The sequence below is a fragment of the Talpa europaea genome (assembly GCF_964194135.1).
Source record: "Talpa europaea genome assembly, chromosome: 9".
NCBI lineage: Eukaryota > Metazoa > Chordata > Mammalia > Eulipotyphla > Talpidae > Talpa > Talpa europaea.
This window is the reverse complement of record NC_140076.1, coordinates 55,647,750-55,670,435: the sequence shown is the minus strand read 5'-3', so window position 1 is coordinate 55,670,435 and position 22,686 is coordinate 55,647,750. Positions and strand designations below refer to the sequence as shown.

Here is a 22,686-nt window from a genome sequence, read left to right as displayed (position 1 = left end):
GGGTTGCAAAGCTAACTGCGGCCTCTGCGGCACTGGTTCGATCCCCGGCTGCTCCCCGGACACCGGAGGAGGATCCCACATGGCGTGCAGACCTCTCCTGGCACCCGCTGCTCCCCTCAGCAGTGTACTTCAGTCCTTCTACCTGCTCTGCTCCCCGCTCTGGCTCTGGTGAATTCTCTCACCCTCCCACGCTTCTGACTGTACCCAGTGCGTGTACAAACAAACAAACAAACAAATAAATAAATAAATATACATGCCTCTTTAAAAAAAAAAAAAAAGGTAAAATAATTCCACATACCATATTACACAGGGTCTTTGCACAAGCCATTGATTCCAGAACTAAGAAGCAGGATGAACATAAATCTGTAAACTTGAAGTCCTTAAAAAGAATTTTTTTCCTCACACCTTCCCGGGATGGGTTCTTTCTTATATCTTCTTATCCACTGTCATTTTGTTTTTGTCCCTCCCTTTTTTTTCCCTTAAAGAGTTGCTGGCACCTCACCAGGTCTCTGCAAGCCCAGAGGGCCTGGACAACATCATGGTGAGCTGGAAGCCTCCTGCCAAAACTGCCCCTGCTGTCCAGGAGTACGTGGTGGAATGGAGGGAGCTTCATCCCGGAGGGAGCACAGAATCCCCTCTAAACTGGCTGCGGAGTCCCCCCTATAACATGTCAACTCTCATTTCAGGTACTTAATTGTTCACCTTCTTTCTGGAGGGTTGCTAAGTTGGCACTTGCTTGAGAAACTTACAGAACCTTAACTTCAATTACAGGTGGCAATCTGGGATAAGGGACTCTGATAATCTAGGTTCCATCGGAACAGCACCTCAGAATATACCACTGTGTATTCTTGAAAGCTGTGGAAGAACACCGGTTTACTAAATAGTCTAGTATTTATGAAAAATCCATGCACCTGGCACATTCACTTATATTGATGAATGTATTATTGAACCAAACAAGCATGGCAGAGAGTTAAGTAGTAACCAGTCAGTGTGGTAGGACCTGCCATTTAAGAGTTTTCTTAATTCTAAGAACAATCATGTGGGGCAAAAGTTACTATGTCCATTGTACATATGAGGAAACCAAGAGACTCTTTCATTCCTAATTCTACTTATTATTTGTGTGGCCAGAAATCCAGAATTATCTATATGATCACTGGAGTCTCTAATCCTCAAATTCCAAATCTGTCAGAGGTTATGATTTAGTTGATGGAAAGCATCTAAAAATGTATTAAAACGATTGGACACATCTTCAGAAGTAATTGCTAGCAGTGGCTTTTCAATGACGAGAGGCTATCAAAACTGTTATTTTGATCTTTTGAGAAACAGTGAAAGCTCTAATTTGGAACACTTTAAGTTGCCAGAGTGACCAACACAAAGGGAAAGAGGAGAGACACCCCTGTATGTTCTCTAAGCCTTTTAGAAAACATGAAGTTGTTTCTTTGGCCACATATACACAAATCATAAGAAAGAAAGGTGATACTGCAGACAGCAAGCAGATGGACACTGTTCAAGAAGCAATGCCCAACAAATGTTGCCATGGCAAAAGTGGAATAATCTATAATGTTGCCCAGCCTGCAGTTAGCATTGTTGTGAACAAATACATAAAAGGCAAGATTCTTGCCAAGAGAATTAATGTTCCTATTGAGTATATTAAATCCTGTAAGAGCCGAGATAGCTTCCTGAAATGTGTGAAAAGAAAATGATCAGAAAGAGAAAGGAAGTCAAAGATATAGGTACTTGGATTCCCCTGGAGCTCCAGCCTGTTCCCTCGTAGAAGCACACTTTGCGAAAACCAATGGAAAGGCGCTTGAGCTGCTGGAACCCATTCCCTGTGAATTCAGGGCATGAGAGGTGTGAGAAGAAAAAAAGACCTCCAGACTATTAAAAAAAAAAAAAAAAAACTGGGCAAAATTAAGTCAATGTCCATTTGAAATGTTAAGTTCAGCAAAGTGGTTAAAATTACTGGTCCCATAGCCAGGCTATCTGGGTTTGAGTCCTGCTGCTGTCATTAGTTTGTATGACCTAGAGTAAGCTGCTTAACTCTCCTGCCTTCTCATTTTCCTTATCTGTAAGATGGGGGCGATAATGTTGCCTACCTCTCTGGGCTATTGTGAAAACTAACAGTGTAGGGGAGATGCTTGAACAATCCTTGGCACATGTTAAGTGTGTGCTAATTTAGCTGTCATTTTTATTATATTGATATGTGACAGAGCTAAGATTTTAATAGGCTTTCAAGCTCTAAATTCCATATTTGCATGACAGCTTGACAGTCATTGCATCTGTCCAGGAGGATACACGCCTTGCTTTATGAAAATGAGATAAACAGCACACAACACGAGAACACATGAGGTGGTCCTTAACTATGTCTCTTTTGTAGTCTAGCTGCTCAGGCTTTTAGTGGGTTGTGTTTAGTTTTAGCCCCTGCACTTAAAGGGAACACTGCCTAGATAACCCAGCCAGCAGCAGAGGAATGTCTGACCCTTTTAATTTGGAAACCATTTTGCCCACAGAAGAGAACTCTAGATGGGAGTGGGGTGGCAGGATGACTGCTGCTGGCGTTGATATGTACATGAGGAAGAGTATGTGTCCTTCCTTGTTCTGGAGAGCAAAAGTAAGGCCCCTGTGTGGAAATTATAAGAAAGTAGGTGACAACTCAATTTTTAGAAGGAACTTTCCTTGCATTGGAGAGTCTCTAATAGAACAACTGATTTCCCTTCAGGGCAATGTGTTCCCTGTCCCTAGAGTTGTTTCAGTAGAACCAGTTTTCCTTTAGGGCTGTCAAGCCCATCAAGTCAGATGAAATAGTGGCTAGAAAAGGCATTTACTGAACTCCAAACTGCTAAAAAAAATTGTTAACAATTATTTTAAACTGTATTAGGACTTAACATATGGCATAGTTTGAACCATGTAGTCCCTAAAGTTCCTTCCCTTTTAAAAATCTTTTATTTCCACACAAATACTGTAAAACAGATGACGAGAGGATGTTCTCCATACTTAAGAAACTAGAATGTTTTTAAGCACTTTAGAATATTCATATTTTAATAAAACCAATATAACACTGGGTAAAATAACTTTATTAGTGGAAGTTGTTCTCCTTTGTGAAAACACTTGCTTAACTATTTGTTTGGGTTGGAAATTTAGTAATTCGTAATTATCACGAATTCAGAATGAAACTCCCCAGGCAGTAAGAGGACGCACTGCAACCTGGTCCTCAGCATCTGGCCTGGGCGGAGCTGGGTGTTTGGGAGTGAGTCTCAATGCAGCCAGCTCCTGGATTTTAGGTTTGGTGGGATTTAGCTAGGGACCATCAGTCTAGTTCTATCTGGGTAAAGATGCTTCTGCCCTTACAGAGCCACTTCTCTCACAAGTATGTAGACATCGTGTGTTTAGGAAACCTTCCCTGATGTCCCCGTTGCACTTCCTTTGTGATTGCTCCTCATTAGCAATCATTTAATGTTTGCCTTCTCCTAAACTAGTAGGTGAAATTAGCACCCTGAGGAAAAAAACACTTAAGAGATGATTTATAAACCCAGAGACAGGGCCTGTGCTCAGTGGCACCAGGTATAGATGTATGCACAGGAATAGAGGGGAATAGGCCTGGAAGTTGGGGTCAAACTGCAGAAAAGAAATGAAAATCTTTGGCTTGTGGGCCACAGGGCTAAGGAACTGTTGAGATGGTTCCAAACATGGTTAGGGAGTTTTCATAGAGGATTAATCAAGCAGAGTCCTTGAAGTCTGAACCAGTAAACAAGCTCGCCAGAGTTCTACTTGTCCTGGAAAGGGGAATGTTCACTGGTTTATGGAGCCATCTTGTCTTCCCTCCCCCCGTATGGTTAGCCCCCCAAGTAAGCAATGTGGCATTTCCCAAAGCCTCTGCCCTGAACTTATATTTTGCATAGCAGAATGCAATGAAGTCTTTTGCCTGATAAGCTCATCTGGAACTCCATGTCTCCACGTGACACAGTACTTGGAAGTCACTTCCACTACTACAGGCAAAGCAGCCAGGCAGTTAGGCCCTTCCAAATGAAATATGATTCCATAGTCCATGTTGCCTTTGACCTTCTGGATCTGGATGCCACTCACAAAGAACCTCTGAGTTATTGGATTAAGCTAACAGCATCCTTTTCTCCATTTCACTTGATTCACAAATACGAGTTGGAACTCACTCAAGGTGTGTTTTCATTTCATGGTCTCTTCTGACAGTACTGGTTGTACAGCTGAGCTTCACATGCTACTTACTTGCTGGAATATTTAAGGACAATGGACTTTCATATAATAAATCACACAGTATTTAGTAAATTATTCTGATGTAAAATTCCGCTTCCCAAAAAGGAAAATGTTAATCAGTTGTCAGTGTAGGGGATCAGATTTACCTATGACAGGGCATTAACCAATATGGAGAGAGTCCTTACTTGATCACATGATGATTTATCAAAGCTATCTAGTGAGGATTCTCTCTTCTTTTCCTTGGGAATTTAAAGATATGTCAAGGGCAGAACCTAAGAGAGGGGTCTTTTCTTTACAGGAAATAGATGTCTGAGATATAGGGAAATAAGGTGTTTTGGCAGGGAAGAGTGACTTGCCAGTAAACCTCATGACTGGATAAAATTGCGAAGCATGATGTTTTAAAAACTGGGAAGGTGCACTGACATCCCCAGGTAGCTTCCAAACCTTCCAGGCTATGATGCAACTAGGATCTAATTGGAACATGATGCGGGGAGGAGTGAAACACGGGAAGGAACAAAGGGTCAGACTGCACTGAGCTTGCCCTGGTTAGTCATACCCAAATGTGTCATTCAGCAATGCCCTGTCAGATCCGATAAGCATCTGGGATGAGCAGATCAAGTTCTATGCCTGCAAACAAAAGCCTCACCTTTCTGTAAACAGCAAATGATGTATTTGTAAAAGTCAGTCTTTTTCTTAAAGGTAAGTTTTGTTTCAAAAGCAGTCTTTGTGGTTACATTTAAATCCTTGTTGGAACTGATACAGCTTTTGTCTCCTTACTCATGATGACCCTGGAAAGAAACAGGTTTGCTTATTTGTTCACTTCATACCCATTCGTGGTTGCGAGCAATGGCTTCCAGAAAGTCAGTGGCATAGCAAATAAGATGCTGAGATTTTTATAATTTATAAAGGTCACCCCTTTGCCCTCAGTCAAGACTGTACCATCTTCAAGCTAAAAAAGAGACAAGAACCTTGAATGCATCCATAGCGGATATTAAAATGGCTTGCTTTAGTGACTCACCTCTGATACCACACTATTTAAGAATTACCTGTTCCTTACAGAAAACATAAAGCCCTACATCTGTTATGAATTCCATGTGTACGCGCTGTCGGGGGACCAGGGAGGATGCAGCTCCATTAGGGGTGATGCTAAGCACAAAGGTGAGTCTTGGGTCCTCCTGCCAAATTTTGCTTAAGTCTACTGATTTGGATTTGGAGGGTAATAAAAGCCTCGTCTGTTCCACCGACAGCACCACTAAGTGGCCCTCACATTAATGCCATCACAGCGGAAAAGGGAGGCGTTTTGATTTCATGGCATGGAATTCCTGCTCAGGAGCAAATGGGCTGCATCCTTCGTTACAGGATATACTGGAGGGAACAGAACTCTGATTCCCAGACTTACCTCTGTGGTATGTGTGAAAAACAAATGCAGTGGGGTCTTTTCTGTTTAGCTGTCAGGCGTGTGTTTGCATGCATAAACGCTAGCACCTGGGACTGGCACTTATTAGGTGCTTGATCAATGTTTGTGAAATTAGTTGAAAAATAAAAGACTTCTAACCACACACACAAAGCTGTTGAATATACATTATGTGCCAAACAAACTGAATAAATGAAGATAATGGACTAGACTGTCAAGGAACATACTCATATAGACAGCATTTCAAAAAGCAAATAAAAGCATTTCAATGCTATATAGACCCTGGAGTTTTGTAAGAAATGCATTTAAAGCCCCACATTTGCCAATACCATGATAGCATATTTTCTCCTTTAGGTGAATAAAATGCAGTATCATTTAAGTAACCTTTTATGACCCGTAATTATTCTATTATAAGACTAAAGCAATTAAATTCTGATGAAAGCATTATCTGAAATTATTTCGTGGATGATTTCTTCATGAAGTAACTCCAGGTCACTTGCAGCGTTGATGTTCTATTCTTTGATTTATTCAGTTTTTTGGGTTCCCCTCTGTGCCCACCTGGATTGATAACTTTATTTCCTAGGCATCTGGCTTTATTTCAGGAGCATTTATTATAAAAAAGCAACATTCCTTCATGAGAACAGTTAGGTCTGAGAATAATGTAACAATGTCCCCCTGAGACGTGGGTGCCAGAGAGCAGCCTGCTAGAGTGCTTTTTTCCTCAGAACCTTTAGGAGTTGGTCCTCTCTCTTCATCTTATATAAGCTACAATACTGATTCTCTGAAAGTTATGACTTTGAAAACTAGTTAATTTCTTATTATAAATAATAATTATACATGGTAAAAACATTCAGCTAGTTCAGAAAGATATAAAATGGAAATTATCCTTTCCTCCATACTTAGGCTGCTAGCAGGTCTTCATGTGTTCTTCCAGAAAAAAACTTTTTAATGCTTATATAGCATATATTTGGGTTCTTCTCATATATTTTCACGTGTCTTTTAATAATACATATTGGAAGTGTTCATATGAATTTGCCTTATTCTTTAACAATTCTATAGTATTCCCTTATGAAACCTTATAATCATTCACTTAACTAATCTACCTTTGATAAATAGAATATGTCATTCAACAGAACTGCTTCTCACTGACCTGTCAGGGTACATCAGTTTGGAAATGCATCCCAAAAGGTGGGGAATTAGTTGACCTTTTCATGGGCCATTTGGAGTTTTTCACATGATACTTGGTACCCCCCAAATTTTCTTTTTGGCCTAGTCTAAACCTACATGCTTACTTATAACCAGAAAGATCAATCTGTTTAGATGGTAGAGCAGTTTCAAGATGCTCTTGCAGTTGTTGAAAAAAATACCTACTTTATTTTACAATAAATATGGTAAGGCTAAAGTCTATGTAAGGGTATTTTAAAACAAAATAGGAGGGCACAGATTTAAATTCCTAATTTGTAGAGTTTATATTAAATTGCCCTGTTTTTCATTAAGTTCTTATTGATAAATGAAACCTGTTCCCTATCTTCTGAGAGTTCAGCCTACTGAAGGAGATGGAAAAGGACCCAAAAGCTGTAACCAAGGACTGACAGGCACCTATTGCGTTGGCAACCAGAAATCACTAGCAAATTCACAAGAGTAGTTTCTGGAAAGAGGTAGAGGGCAGTAGGTTGAGGAGAAGGAAGAAAGGCACCAGAAGAGAGGGGTGCCACAACAGCAGAAGGAGAGTGGAGTTCTGAGGAGGGAATCCCATTTCACCTCTCTTGGCACTGTCCGCCAGGTACATGCAGAGTGCAACAGGAACCATAAGGAAGGGCATGGCCAGGACAGGAAAGAAGAGGTGTACAACTGGGATGGGGCCCAGGCATCTGCATTCCAGTACGTTTGGCAGGTGATTCCAGTGTGTAGTCACTGCTAGGAATTGTGTTGCTGCTGCCATGTACAATGGCAAGCATGCTCTTCCTCTGACCTACACGTTATACTTTGTTTCTTCTTGGCTCCCTTTGCCAATAGACTTTAAGCATCATGAGAGCAGAAGCCAAGGCAGTTTGCTTGCCTTTGTCTCTCCTGTATCTATAAGACCGTCAGACACACAGTTGGTGCTTAATAAAAATAAGTATTTCTTGAACAGCACATGGGTGAATACTGCCCTACATTTTATTAAACCAATGCAGATTGTTAAGTAAAAACTAACTTAAAGTAACAATGCAGATATTTTGCCTGGTACATTTTGACCTTACCTGCAGCCTTTCCTTTGATTGGCAACTATCAAGTCTTCCTCAGCTAGTACCTTTGTCATTTACCTTGTGTCTGATGTTTCAGATGCCAGGGTTGAATGTCCTCCTTTATCTCTGCTAGAGATCTTGGCCTAGACCTAGGCAGCAGAACTAGTATTTCCTGCATGACTTGATTTCTTGTTCCCATTACTCAACCTGTTTTGCCAAAACTGCTGACACCATCACCCTCTTTACTGCTCCTACTCCCCCCATAGCTTTTATTTTTATCCATCAAATACATATGTGTATGTGTGTATATGTCAACTTGTTCAGCACAGCACACTATTCAAGTCCTTACCTTTAGTTCTGTAATCTCATTTCACCCCCAGAGCTGAAGATGCCCTCACAAGTTGGATGTTTGACTCCCTGAGGCTTGCTGATGTTTTGCTGCAGAAAGTTGAGCAGAAGGTCTCTTCAAAATGAATTTTTTTAATTCTCTGCCTTAGGAAGAAGTCAAAGATACTTTTGAGTTTAATTATATAGCCTAAGTCCATGCAAGCAAGCAATTTCATCAGGTTAGAGTAAGACTGGAAATTTTCCACATGGTATTTTTTTCTCAACAGGATATAAAATATAGAAATTGCTATGACAGTGTTAAATTATGTGCCCAGGTCTCAGTGACCTTGGGTGGAGTAGATGTAGTATTACAAGGCTCTGTCTTATTGGTCACCCAACAAGACAGGGTGGGAGTATGTAAAGGGTCTGTTTTTTCCTGCTAGATGGTGAACACTTTGAGGCAGATTCTATGCCTTGTATATACTTATTGCCTTGCCCAGAGCAGATACTCAGTAAATATTTGTGACTGTCTAAATAAATTCAGCATATGGTTAGCATCATCTGACTTGCCTTGGGGTTTGGGGGCCAGTAAATGATGTTGAGGCATAAGGCTAAGTTTCTAGTTTCTGCATAGATCACCAGTATGGGTGCAGATGTGACAAGTAAGCCAGCAAGCTACCCTTGCCAAAATTCTGGCTTTGACTTTACAGTCCTCCGCATCTTTTTTTGTTGTTGTTGTTAAAGATTTATTTATTTATGCATACAAGAACTGGGATATAGGCCAGAGGTGTGAGGGGTGAGAGGATTCACCAGAGACAGAGTGGGGAACACAACAGGCAGATTGACCGAAGTACACTGCTGAGGGGAGCAGCGCACGAGTCAGAAGAGGTCTGTTGAGCCATGTGGGTTGCTCCCTGGCTGGCCTGGTGATCCAACTTGTGCTGCAGAGGCTGCAGACAGCTACATAGGTTGCATCTTAACCCCTTGCACCACCAGGGAGGCCCCCTCCCCATTTTTTGAGGGTCACTTCAAAACACAGCCAGCAAATCACTTAGGGAGAAGATTGCCTATTTACTGGCTACCATCACTAATACTTCTCAGAGGAGAAAAACAGCAAAATCTTCCTTCTAAGGACCTAGAAGGGGTGTTAAAAGTATATAGAACTGATATATTAGGCTTCAGCTGCCAAAATTAAATACCGTTGCTCTAATTTCTAGATTTTATGTCAATTTGAAGCAGATATCATATATTAAGCTCAGTATCCAGAGCCAACAAAAAAATGGAAAAATGAAATGAATACATGTCACTTAAATGTCTACTTCATTAACTGCTCAATTCAACTTTCTTAAAAATTCCATTGGAAACAATTTGTATCTTGAGTTTCCTCCCCAGGAGTTCTCAAATATATATGATAAATGCTGGGAACAGAGTTATCAGAAATAAAAGGAGTAACCACAGCTAAAGAATTTCAAAGCAAAATGATAAAAAATAATTCTTTCAAAGGAATTTACCACAGAAAAAAATACTTAATTCCTTTGATGGACTGTGAAGTGGGGATTCCATAAATGACAATGACAGGGATTGTTAAAGTACTAAGTACTGATGAATTAAGACTGTCTTAAATCAGCAATGTGCTTTTCTATTTCAAATTAAAGGTATCATTAACAAAAATGAATAAAAGCCCATATCCAAATATTTCCTATAATACATGCCTCACTTCCTTTCTCTTCCTTTCAGAAATTCCCTACAGGGCATCCCCAAATTCACATCACATAACTAGCCTGCAACCCAGAGTGACATACATCCTGTGGATGACAGCTCTGACAGCTGCTGGTGAAAGCCCCCAAGGAAATGAAAGGGAATTTTGTCTACAAGGTAAGAAACAACTTTTAAAATGGTGAGTCCCCCCTGGATTCCTACAGGGACAGATATCCCACTACATTTGGCACAGAGATGATCAGATTGTCTTTAATCCACTCAATGGTACCTTGGTCATGACATTTTGGTCAACCACAAATACGACACAAGTACGACAAAAAAAACCACACATATGACAGTGGTGCCAATGGGCTCCACCATCTAGCCTTGGTGTGTAATAACTGTACTTCCTAGGTTTATGTGATCCCTCTCTGTGACGTCTACACAATGAAGTCGCCTCATGGCGCATTTCTCTGAATTGTGATGCATAACTTACCACCTCTTTGCTGTTACACCTTTGCACTTGCTGTTTCCCCTGAGTGGAGTACCCTACCATTTCACTGTGTGTTTGTAGACAGTGTATACTCATCTTTCAAAACTCAGGGTACAGGTTTCCTTCCTAGGAAGCCTTCCCAAGAGCACCGCTAAATCTCCTTCATAAAGCACTATATCTGACTGCTTCCTATTCAAAATTCTGAGTCCACTAAGTGGGGACTAATAATCTGTTTTTCTGTCTTTATGGTCTAGAATGGTTCTTAGCACCTAGTACTTGTTCATTAAATATCAGTTCAGTGAATGATGAGAATTATCTCAATAATAACAATACAGGTGTTGCTTATCAGATAGTTATCACAGATCAGTCACTGTTAAGCCTTCAGCATATTCTTAGTTTGCTGAATCTGCTATAATAAAATACCACAAACTGAGTAACTTAGGCAACATAAATTTATTTTCTCACAGTTTTAGAAGCTGGAAATGAGTTCAGGGTATCAGCAGAGTTGGTTCCTTCTGAGGGCTGTGAGAATCTGATCCATGCCCCTCTCCTTTCTTTTGATGCTTTGCTGGCAATGTCAATGCTGGGCATTCTTTGGCTTGCAAATCTCAGCCTTCATCTTCACACTAAGTTTTCCTTTTGTGTGTCTCTGTCAAATGTCCCCTTTTTACAAAGATACCAGTCATAATGGATTACTCTAGTCTTTTTTTTTTTTTATTTGTTTGTTTGTTTGTTTTGTTTATACATGCACTGGGTACAGTCAGAAGCGCGGGAGGGTGAGAGAATTCACCAGAGCCAGAGTGGGGAGCAGAGCAGGCAGAAGGACTGAAGTACACTGCTGAGGGGAGCAGCGGGTGGCAGGAGAGGTCTGCGCACCATGTGGGATCCTCCTCTGGTGGCCGGGGAGCAGCCGGGGATCGAACCAGCGCCGCAGAGGCCGCGCGCAGCTTCGCAACCCAGCGCTCAACCACTGCGCCACCGGGGAGGCCCTAGTCTGTTTTTTTTTTAAAGATTTATTTATGCATACAAGAACTGGGGTACAGGCCAGAGGTGTGGGGGTTGGTAAGCGCATTCACCAGAGACAGAGTGGGGAGCAGAACAGGCAGACTGACTGAAATACACTGCTGAGGGGAGCAGCAGGCGAGACAGGAGAGGTCTGCTTCGCCATGTGGGTATCTCCCTGGCCGGCCGGGGATCAAATTCGTGCTGCAGAGGCTGCGGATTGCTTCAAAGTGCTGTGCTTAACCCCTTGTGCCACCAGGGAGGCCCGGATTACTCTAGTCTGAACTAATCTTAACTAATTACTTCTGCAATGACCCTGTTTCCAAATAAGATCACTTTCTGGTGGAATGGGATGGCAGAGGGTAGAACTTCAAAATGTGAATTTTGTGGATGGGAAGACACAATTGAATTCACATAACATGCAGTTTTACTCATTTAATCTTGACCTCAAATCATGTAAAGAACCTGCTTTATGCGATTTTACTGAGCTACACTGCCAGGCACTCCATATGAAATAAATTAGGAATGAATTATTAGAATGCCTTCTGAGGTACAAAATGATCATCCAAGGTTATGGAGGTTGTAAACAGCAGAACTACAAATCAAATTCAGATTTGAGATATATGTATATGAGTAAGAACCCAGCTAACATGGCTTTCCCTCCACCAGCTAAGTACACCATTCTCTCTGGCAGTGCTCATTTGCATCTGCTGCAGGCATTATACAAGCTGTTCTTGCTTTGCGACATAGAATCTCAAGTTAATCATTTAGGACTTTGGTATCCTCTGCTAGGTATGTCCCACTGGAAAAAATTGATAAGCCCTTGCCCTTTTCTCATCTCCCTAGAACTCTCATGAAAATTAATTTGTTGCAATTAATAGGATTAAAGAGTCAGCATCTTTCTGCTGGTGGTACTCCAGATTTGTCCCATCTGCCCAGGAAAGGAAGGCCGATGATGATGAAATTGTCAGATTGTGCTGACAGTGTAGGGTTGTAACAAGGCTGCCTACTAACGCGGTCCTTCCTTGCTGGTAACACACATTTCACCTGGTTAGCAGGTCTCTGGCCTCTCCCCACTGCTCACCCTTACACCCACCCTGTCTGTCACTCTTGTTTGCAAGATCCTCAATGCTGACACTCCACTTTTTGTGGAAGAACCACCAGTAGTTCTTCAAATACCCTCAAATTGGAATTCACACAGCTTTGTTATCAGATCCTACATGATCTGGTCCAGTTCGCCCATTAGCTCATCCTCTGCCACACACTGATCATTTGTATTTGAAAGCAAAGCAAACTACCTATAGTTGCCCAGACTACCTATAGTGCTGTTTCCATCCTTTTCATGGTTCTCTTTGTCTGAGTTTTTCTAACTTGTTCACTTTGCTGATGACTCCCACCTGCCCTTCAACTTTAAATTTTTGATAACTGATTTTTTATAAAACCTCCCTGAGCCCCTCGCGAGGCCATTTGCCATGCTGTTCTCTGCTACACTGCTTTGTCCATGTCCATTTTTATGCATATCCCCTGGCATTGTGGATTATTGTTTAGATGTTTACACATCTGTCTTCTATACTATACTTTTACCTTAAGACAGTGGAGCTCATGCCATATTCATTTTTCATCCAGTACCAACAGGGCCTGCTACATGGTTAACTAGATATTGGAAGAACTAATGAATGGTTCTGAACCGATAGTCAAGTCCTGAAATTTTTTTCATAGGATAGAATTTGAATAATTTCAAAGAGCCTAGCTAGTTAGACACCTTATCCACGATTTGGTAAAATTAATAGCTACTGTTTCTTGAAGGCCTCCTTTGTTCAGAAATATTGTTATGAGCTGCAAATACACCATCTCTGATCTTCACAGCAAACTGCAAGGTAGATATATTCATTCACCTTTTACAGATCAGGGATCTGTAGTCCACCAATCACACATCAACTAGGGCAGAGTCAGGATTCAGGGCTCCTCATTTTCAAACAGTGCTTTATATGTCCCCCCGACCCCCCACCCACACACACCCCTTCTGCCCGGTTACAGGAAAGAGCTCCTCATAGGACTGGGGCTCCTCACTAAGAACAGAATTTGGTCCCCTTAGGGCTTCTTCTCCCTAAACTGAGTAGACAAAAATGAGTTGCCCTGTGCCTGAGCCTCGCTTACCAGGAGCTGTGGATAGGACTCAGAGGCTTTACACAACAGATTTTGATATGGTCATTGAGGATAACACAGTCACAGTGTTTGCTAACTTTTCAGGTAAAGCTGACTGGATCGCATATTTGGCACCAAGCATTTGCATTGCTGTCATCACAGTGGGCATTTTCTCAACACGTTTCTTCCGGCAAAAGTGAGTTGGTTACACCTGCCAATTTGGTAAATGTATTTTTATTTTATTTTTTATTTATTATTTTTTTTTTAAAGAATTTCGTTTTATTATTTTTTTTTTAAAGATTTATTTATTTATTTATTTATACAAGCACTGGGTACAGTCAGAAGCACGGGAGGGTGAGAGAATTCACCAGAGCCAGAGCGGGGAGCAGAGCAGGCAGAAGGACCGAAGTACACTGCTGAGGGGAGCAGCGGGCGGCAGGAGAGGTCTGCGCGCCATGTGGGACCCTCCATCGGTGGCCAGGGAGCAGCCGGGGATCGAACCGGCATTGCAGAGGCTGCGGGCAGCTTCGCAAGCCAGCGCTCAACCACTGCGCCACCGGGGAGGCCCGGTAAATGTATTTTTAAAATGATATTAGTTGTTGCTATGGGTGAAAAAATGGGTATTCATACATTGCTGGTGGCAGACCATACTGAACTTTTAGGGGCAGCAGTATAATTTTTTTTTTTAATATTATACCTTTGACCTACAAATTCCTAGCTAGAAATGTATTGTAAGTGTACTGCAGGTATATACAGGTATTTAGTGACAGGACTGTTCACCCAAGTATTGTTCACAAACAGAAAACAATTTGAAAAAACCTAAATGCCCAATAATCGGGATTGGCTAACTAAATCACAATATTTCTCATGCTCTGTAGCATATTATAATCCATTAAAGATGATGTAGGAGAAAATTAAAAGGTATAAATAGTTGCTATATTACATTTTAAAAACTGGTTGCAAAACGTGCTTTTATTTTATGTACAAACATGCATGAAGATAGATCAGTTAGCATTAAATTTGGTTGTACGTAACATAAAAGCCAAAACAGCACTTAGACTAGCTTAGTGTCTCACTCAGGTGAAGAAAGGAAGCTCAGGTAAAGAGCAGGGGCAGGGCCTCCCGGGTGGCGCAGCAGTTGAGCGCTGGGTTGTGAAGCTGCCCGCAGCCTCTGCAGCGCCGGCTGGATCCCTGGCTGCTGGCGAGGGACCCGCATGGCGCGCGGACCTCTCCTGCCGCCCGCTGCTCCCCTCGGCAGTGTGCTTCTGTCCTTCTGCCTGTTCTGCTCCCTGCTCTGGCTCTGGTGAATTCTCTCACCCTCCCGCGCTTCTGACTGTACCCAGTGCATGTATAAATAAATAAATAAATCTTTAAAAAAAAAAAAAAAAAGAGCAGGTGCAGTAGCTCCATATGGAGACACAAGGGCCCTGGGCAACTCCTTTCTGTGCCACTCTCCAGATACTGGCTTCTGGCCCCGCGTTCACCTCAGGGTCCAGTGGCTGCAGGCCATCATGCCTGTGTTCTACAACTTGGGGGAGAAGGAAGGAAGGTGCCCACTTCCCTTTTTAGAAACCTTCACAGAACAAGTCATACGTGACACTTTATCTCATTGGCCAGAATGTGATGAAGTTAAGGGGGCTTAAAATTGTGGTCTTTTAAATGGACTCTCAGCAATCCCCCAAAGCAGGTTCCTCTTCCTTAGGAAGGGGCAGAAAAGGGTGTTGGTGGCAATTAACACTGCCCCAAGGATAGACACCAAAATATTAACGTTGGTTATATATCCGAGGGTAGACTCATAGGTGAGTCTAGTTTTTAGTTCTTTATTCTTAACTGTTATTTTCTAACATTTCTTTGGTAAACATTTTGTAAAAAAAAAACTTTAATGTTATTCTATATAAAATTTTCTTCAGATGTTATGTAAGAGGCCAAAAGAAAACTAGTTCAAAGTCATCCTACTGGCCATTGAACTTGTCGGAAATTTTTACTGAGGCTCCCATGTGTGACAGATACTTCAAAGTAGAGTTCCCTTTTGGTAGATTTTGGAAAAGTTTAACTCAAAAATTTGAGTCAACTAGAATCATATGCACCCTCTTCAGGAAAATGGTGTCATTTAGGATGAAGGTTAAGCTGCTGTTAAAAAATAAAAGGTCCCCAAAATACAGTGATTTTAATAAAATAGTTTATTTCTCTCCCACATTAACAGTCCAGAGGGAAAGTGCTCCAGCTTCATTGGCAGCTGTGCTCCACAGGTCATATAGAGACTCAGTTTTCTTCTGTGTCATTGGCCTGCCATCCCGTGGGCACTGACCTCATCTGCTTACATTTCTTTAGAGAAAAACTGATCATATGGCCACATTTCTTGCTGCTCAAGGGCTAACCAAGTCCCAGAGGCTTATCATTCCTATTAAATATCAAAGCTTATTCAAGCCAAGTCTTTTAAATTTTTCATACAGGACTTGAATTAAAAAAAGTCAAAATATTTGTCACATGCATTCTTAAGAAATAATTTTAGGATTGTTTTTCTTTCCACATCATGAACATTATAAACTCCTTTAAAATTATTTTTTTAATCCAGAAATATAGAATGAAAAGACCCTATTTCCTCTGATCAAATACAACAATTAACAGTTTGTACATTTCCCTGATACTTTTTTCCTGGCGTATTTTTACTTAGCTGTATTCAAGCTTTTATACCACTTGTATTCTACTTTCTTTTTAATTTGAGCATAATAATTTACCTGTTATTACAGACTTTTAGTAAACATTCTAGTTAGCTAAATAATAAGCTCCCCAAGGGTAGAGACCATGTCTTTTTGTTTGCTATTCTGTCCCTAGCTTGTAGCACTGTGCTGGTCATATATTAAGAGTTCAGTTAATGTTTGCTGAATGAGGGCATGGCAGGATAGTGACAGATAGCTGAACATTGAGCAAAAGTACTGTAGTTTATTAGCAAATTGCAAATGGTTGCATCACGATTCTGTCATTTACCCGAACTTCACAGAAAACTAGTATAGCCTTGGATGATGCATCATCTTTCTCCCTTGGTGTTTATATTTTACTTATATTTGCATGCAAAATAATCCCTGCACTGAAACCACTGCACTAAGAACCTGCTTCCCAGCCACCATGTACACACGTGATCAAATGTCACTGTTTTCTTTGTCTATAGGGCAGCTGCTCTCCTTTCAGCCCTCAGACCTCAGTGCTGTAGCAGAGAAATTCCAGACCCAGCAAACAGCATGTGGGTCAAAAAGTGTCCCATTGCAGAGGTACGTAAAAAGCGTCAACAGGCAGTCGATAGGGTTCTAGTGATCACCACATAAGTTTGCCCTTGTAGTTACAAGGATACCTGGGTGCTTAGAGCCTATGGATAAGCCAGTCACTCATGCTAAGTTACCATCTGAGTCATCACTCCATGCAGAGGAATTTTCTGGAGCTTATGACCCAAAGACTTCACAGCTTATCATTCCTCTCATGCTTTAAGGTCCCCTCAACTTACTTCAAAAGAAATAAAAAGTATCTTTGCCATTTACCATGCACTAGCTTGGGCACTGACTCATCCAAATTCAAGAGAATTGAAGTTTTACTGTGACATTCCCAGTCCTGTCTGAACATAGAACAGATAGAGCCTAGTCTATTTTGGTTTCGGCAGGAAGCCAGAAAGTTATTTCACTGTACAAGGAAAAGGTTTTAAAGAAAGAACCATTGCAGTGGCAGATGAGAGCGAGCTGAGAGTAAACCAACGAAGGGAGCTGCTACTGGGCAGTCGAAGGAGGTGGGAAAAGCTCAGTGTGGGCAAGATGATTCCTCTCTGGTGGAAGATCTCGAAGTTGAAAGCATTTGAATATGAAATAAGACAGCTTTTCGGGGGAGCAAAGAGGAAAAATGTGATCTACCAATATTCTTCCCATTGCCTGGGGCCTTGGCAACCCCAGTCACCTTTCCTAAAACTTTACAAGCCTTGTCCTCCAAGACTCTTCTCTTCAGTTACCCAGTCCATTCTATCATCCATACCTTTCCTCAGGTCAGAAGTAGTGGTACCAGCCTCTTCTCAGGAAAAGGGCTGGTTTCAGTAGGAATTCAAGTCACCGCAATTTAGGGCCTTTGTGATAAGGCTTTGATGCTTACTATGATGGTGGCTCATCCATGGGCAACTTGCCTGACAATCTGAATCCTAATTCCATTCTCTGTAAAATAGAAATTGACAATAATGCCTTAAAATGCCATTTGAAATACATGGGTCATATAAGGCAAAGGCCATTCACTTTCTTCACAGGAAGATTAATACTAGAAATCTCCTTTCTATTGAAGGAGTTTGTCCTTGTTAAGTTACAGTAGCAAGAACAGTAAAAATAAACCATATTTTTATATTTATAGTACTTGTACTATATATTAGCTAGTATATATATGTATGCTTTAAATTAATACAAATATTTCACATACATAATTATAATTGTAGTGTGTGTACATACATGTATATATACACATACACATGTATATATACATATATATAAAACTTTGTGTGCCAGGCACTTTAAAAAACATTTTCCATGCATTGATATGTAATCCATACAACAGCTTTATGAGGTTATGCTGTTGCTGAGACACAGGACTAAGTAATGTGCCCAATGTTAGTCAGCTAGTAAATGGTGAATCTCAGGTTCACATACAAGGAGGATGTGCTATCCATGACACTATACATCCTAAAGGACCTTGAAATGAGGGTAGAGGGTGTGTTTCTAGCAGCCATAGCTCTAAGCTGAACAGACTAGAGAGGTGCTTGTAGGCTGGGTCATCTGGAGGGCACTACTTGACAGCAATGTGGGGATGCTCTGTGGAGATGCACTCGTCACAGATGCCACTGCTTGTGTTAGAGGGGATCCAAGTACCAGCTAAGCTTTAATCTCTCTTCCAATGCTGAGATTCCACAGTCCTGTGTCCTGAAAGCCTGAAATAGCATGGTGGGAACAGCCTTGGGTCAGTCACGGACACCTGGCTCCCAAGCTGTAGCTTTGGCATCATGTGCTCTGTTTTTCTGTCTGGGCGCGAGGGGATAGAGAGGCATCCAGAGCCACTAAAGGGCCCAGAAACAACCTAGAAAAATGCTACAAAAGACACACACAGAGTTAGAAAAGAACACTGGGAGAAGGTAACTGAAATTATCACACATAAGCCTGAAGTTGTATAGCTTAAGTATGTTTACTGCAGTATGATAGAGGACAAAAATTTGGTATTGTGTAATCTGGAAACCTATATATGTTACATATAAAGCGGATATGGTAATTGCCTCTGGATAGGAGGTTGGGAGTGAGAGAGTCAATTTTCACTATATATTCCCTTTGAGCTTTAAAAAGATGTTTTTAGTGTTCATATATTCTTCTTGCAAAAGTAACTAGTAAATTAGAACAACAACAAAAAAAACACAACAGCTTAAATGTGGCCTCTGCAATGAAAGCCTTGAGACAGCTGCAGAACACCATGTCACTTGGTCCTTAAAGTGCTCTCCAGGTGACAGACTGGGGCAGATATCAGAAACACAGTCATTTTGATTTTTACCTCCAACAAAATATACTTTGACTTCTCAGTCTTTATGTCCCCCTACTACTTCTTAGGATATCTGGAAGGTCTTAAAACTCATAAGGAAAATGCCATACAAAGGGGGTCACTACAGTGTTAGCTATTTTGAGGTTGTAAAAGCTGAAAGTTGTATACACGAAGTGCCTGAACTAGTGGTGGTCTAAGAGGCCTTGCCCCAGGACCGCCAGGCAGAGGGCCTGCTACTTTGTAAAAGCTCCAAGGAGCAGCCTCTGTCAACACTGCCAAAGCTTTGAAGAAGATAGAGTGAAAGTCTCACCACATGAACACAAGCCAGTTCCACCCTGTGTAATCACTCCTAATCTGTGGTGGCGGTGCTTTGGCAGCTCTGCTTCCCAGAGCTGTTGGCCACATTCCAAGCCAGACCAATTTGCCAAGATCAGTTTGGGTTGTGATTGGAAGATCCCCCAAAGAGAAACACACATGTACCCTTTAGCTTGTCAGGGAGGGCCCTTGCAGAGGTCTGTGTTGTGCACCATCATTTACTATTCAGATACTTGTCGTGCTCAAAGCAAGGGAGGGGACTTCAGACGCCAATCCAGACCAAACCACTCTTGCACAACTTGGCATTTGATGGATGCAGAATCCAAAGGCCAGAGAAGTTGATGGAGTTTTCCCAGGCTATAAAAGTGACCTAGTCCCCAAGGCTTGTCCTGCCTCAAGACTATTATAATTTATTGTTATCCTCCCCTATGACATGGTCCCTGCTCAAAGATGGTTTAAGAACATGTACAAAAAAAATAAAAATCAATAGCATACAGTATCATGTGCCAAGAACCTAGTGGGCTTAACTGTTGTAAGAGTCCAGTGAAGGGACTAAAAGCACTTTGCGAAAGAGAAAGGAGTTACAGGAGACAGTGCCGCCAACAGAAGCAGGGTGGAGGCTTGCAGTGGAAATAAAGTGTGGTGATGGCACTGAGAAAATGAGTGTGTCCAGTAAGACTAGATGAACAGTGTGGCTGAAATAGCAGTTTCTGAAGGGAGCCGTGGGGAGGTGGTGGAAAGTGCAGGAAACTGACTGCCAAGCTATGGGCAGCAAGCTTTCTTCATTGGTAAGTCTGAGTTGATAAAGGATTTGGGGCTGTGTTTTTGAAAGATTATGCAGTCAGTGTGAGTTTGGAGGATGGAAGGAGAGCCTAATAAGGCCTATTAAAAGAAATGTTAGGAAAGTGCCCAGGACTTTGATTCAGTCATCAGGGAGTAAGTTTATAAAGGAATGGTAGTATATATTGAAGAGCTAGTAACCGATGCAATGGTGAGAAAAAGAAAAGAGAAGTCAAAATTAGCTAAAGAGAAAATAGGATTAAAAATGTCTTCCAAAAAATGCTATTCACAGAAGGGTCTTTAAGAGCAGAGCAGATAAGGACATCACCCTGCCTAACTCCTTTGAATAGTTGTATCAAAGCCCAAACTCGTTAGCATCCCTTAAAAGGCCTTTCATCATGTGACCTATTTCCAGCTCCCCCGTTTGCCTGTCATAACAACTAGCAGATTGCAGAATATTCCAGTCCTCCTTGCCCACCACTTCCCTATTAGAAAATACTATACAGCTCAGGATTCAGCTCTAATGTGACCCTTTTAGGATCTTCCCCGCCTTCTCCCCGGAGAAGCTGGTTGTAGCTAGAGGGCAGGCAACCAGCTGTGCTTTACATTCCAGAGGAAAAGCACTAGTGCAGTTTGACTCACAGTAGAAAGTATGGCTGAAGGTTGAACTGAGCAATGAATCACTCTTGACTGGGGGTTCTGAGGAGTCCATGGCTTTTGCCTATCTGCCTCCCTTTCTTTCACCTTGCAAAGTCAAAGGTTCAAACATCTCACCTTGAGCTGACTAGGTAGTGCAGACTGTTGAGGCTCTTTGGAACCCTGGAGAAGTCAATTATCAAGTTTACTTAATAGTAACATGAACCTCTTGCTGTATCTTCTCAGGAGAAGATGGTCCATTTAGACAGGCTCCTGACAGCCTGGTCCACCTCTGAAGAACCTGAGCCCCTTGTCATCAATGAAGTCCTCAATAAAGGAATCCCAGTCATCAGACCTACTCATCGCTCCAACTGGTCAGAAGGACAAGAAGTCCAAGGTCACTGTACCTCTGAGGAAGACACAGGGTACTGTGCTTCCAGTCCACCACATCCAAGAGCTCTCACAACAGAGACTCAGCAACAAGTGGACCTATACAAGGTACTGGGCTGCAGGGGCCCTGACTCAAAGCTGGGAAACGTCCCCTTGAAGGCTCTCCCTGTAGACTACCTTCCCGCACAGGAGGGCTACTTACCCTGCAACACAGATCCTCTCCCTTCACAAGAGGAACCCATAATAGACCCTCTGGAAGAACTACAGCCTCAGCACATCTCTCTCTCCATTTTCCCCTCAAGTTCCCTTCACCCACTCAACTACTCCTTTGGTAAGAAGTTGACTCTGGACCAGTTAAAGATGGGTTGCGACTCCTTTATGCTATGAGAGGCAAAGCTTGAGCATGGAATGTCGGTGTGCCCACAACCAGCATGGCAGGCTCCATCTACCCAACCCTGTGCCCCAGTGGTCACTGCCTCTGGATATAGCTAAGGATAAACAAGCCAGCCGGGTGAATATCTGGAGCTGAGAATGATTGTCACCAGAACCTTATTTTGTCTTGTCCGGAGCCTTAAGATTACATCCACTGCCAATCTAGAGACTCCAACTTTCTTAACTATGCTGGCGAGAAAGGGAAAGTGGAAACCAACTCTTATTAGCACCGACAACCAGTCCAAAAGACCATTCATGCAACAACTATTTCTAGAACCCCTACTACACACCAGGTACTATTATGTCTAGATCAGTACAGTCCAGAACTTTCTGCAATAAAGAAATGTTTATACACGTGCACTCTCTACATATATCTGCTACAATACAGTGGTCACTGAACACATGGTCTATTGACTACTTTGCAGTGTCCAATATGACTGACAAAGTGAATTTTGATTGTAATTCTTCGCATGGCTAATGGCTACTGTATTAGAGAACACAGCTCTAGCCCAAAACACTAGAGAGAATTACAGGGAAGTTTCATACATCAACCCAGTTTTACTGATGAGGACATGGAAGAACCTGGTGAACACCAAATTGAGTGCCCCGAGATGGTCATGATTGCCCTCATTTGTGCAAGCCTAAAATTGTATTTTTCTCCCCTAAAAAGCATTATTTTGCCTTTACTCCCTCAGTGAATCAACAGCAGCTCAATGATTTCTTCTGTATCTTCTAAGGGAGCTGGCCTAAGGTTCTGACCCCATCTTTTTCCTACCGCGGCTGGCACTGCCTTCAACAGGGCTATCTCAGAACTTAAAACAAGAGTGCACTCAGTCCCCTTTCCCTGGAGTCATCCAGCATTCCTTCCTTGTGGCTAGTCCTCAGACATTCAAGTTGCGCCTGAAGATACCTCTTTCCCAAGGCTGAAACTTCAAATAGGATTCACGTTTCACTCCCTGCAAACCGAGGCCTTTGGCTTGTCAATCTTCTCTTGCCCATCGCTGTCTCTGCCTCTTCACTATAGGCACTTCTAAGCTGGTGGATGTCTTGGTTTA

General features: G+C 41.9%; 1 protein-coding gene across 1 annotated transcript in view; it reads left to right on the top strand.

The window, feature by feature from the left end:
* The window catches only part of IL12RB2 (interleukin 12 receptor subunit beta 2), a gene marked incomplete at both ends in the record, with an annotated part of 63,519 nt that extends 41,933 nt beyond the window's left edge, over window positions 1-21,586 (top strand). Inside the window, 7 exons of the mRNA XM_084241599.1 lie at window positions 486-686; window positions 5,287-5,385; window positions 5,475-5,633; window positions 9,934-10,071; window positions 13,640-13,730; window positions 16,704-16,803; window positions 21,056-21,586. Coding sequence (XP_084097725.1) covers window positions 486-686; window positions 5,287-5,385; window positions 5,475-5,633; window positions 9,934-10,071; window positions 13,640-13,730; window positions 16,704-16,803; window positions 21,056-21,586 — 1,319 coding nt within the window. The remainder of the gene's footprint in view (window positions 1-485; window positions 687-5,286; window positions 5,386-5,474; window positions 5,634-9,933; window positions 10,072-13,639; window positions 13,731-16,703; window positions 16,804-21,055) is intronic.
* Window positions 21,587-22,686: the final 1,100 nt, after the last annotated feature.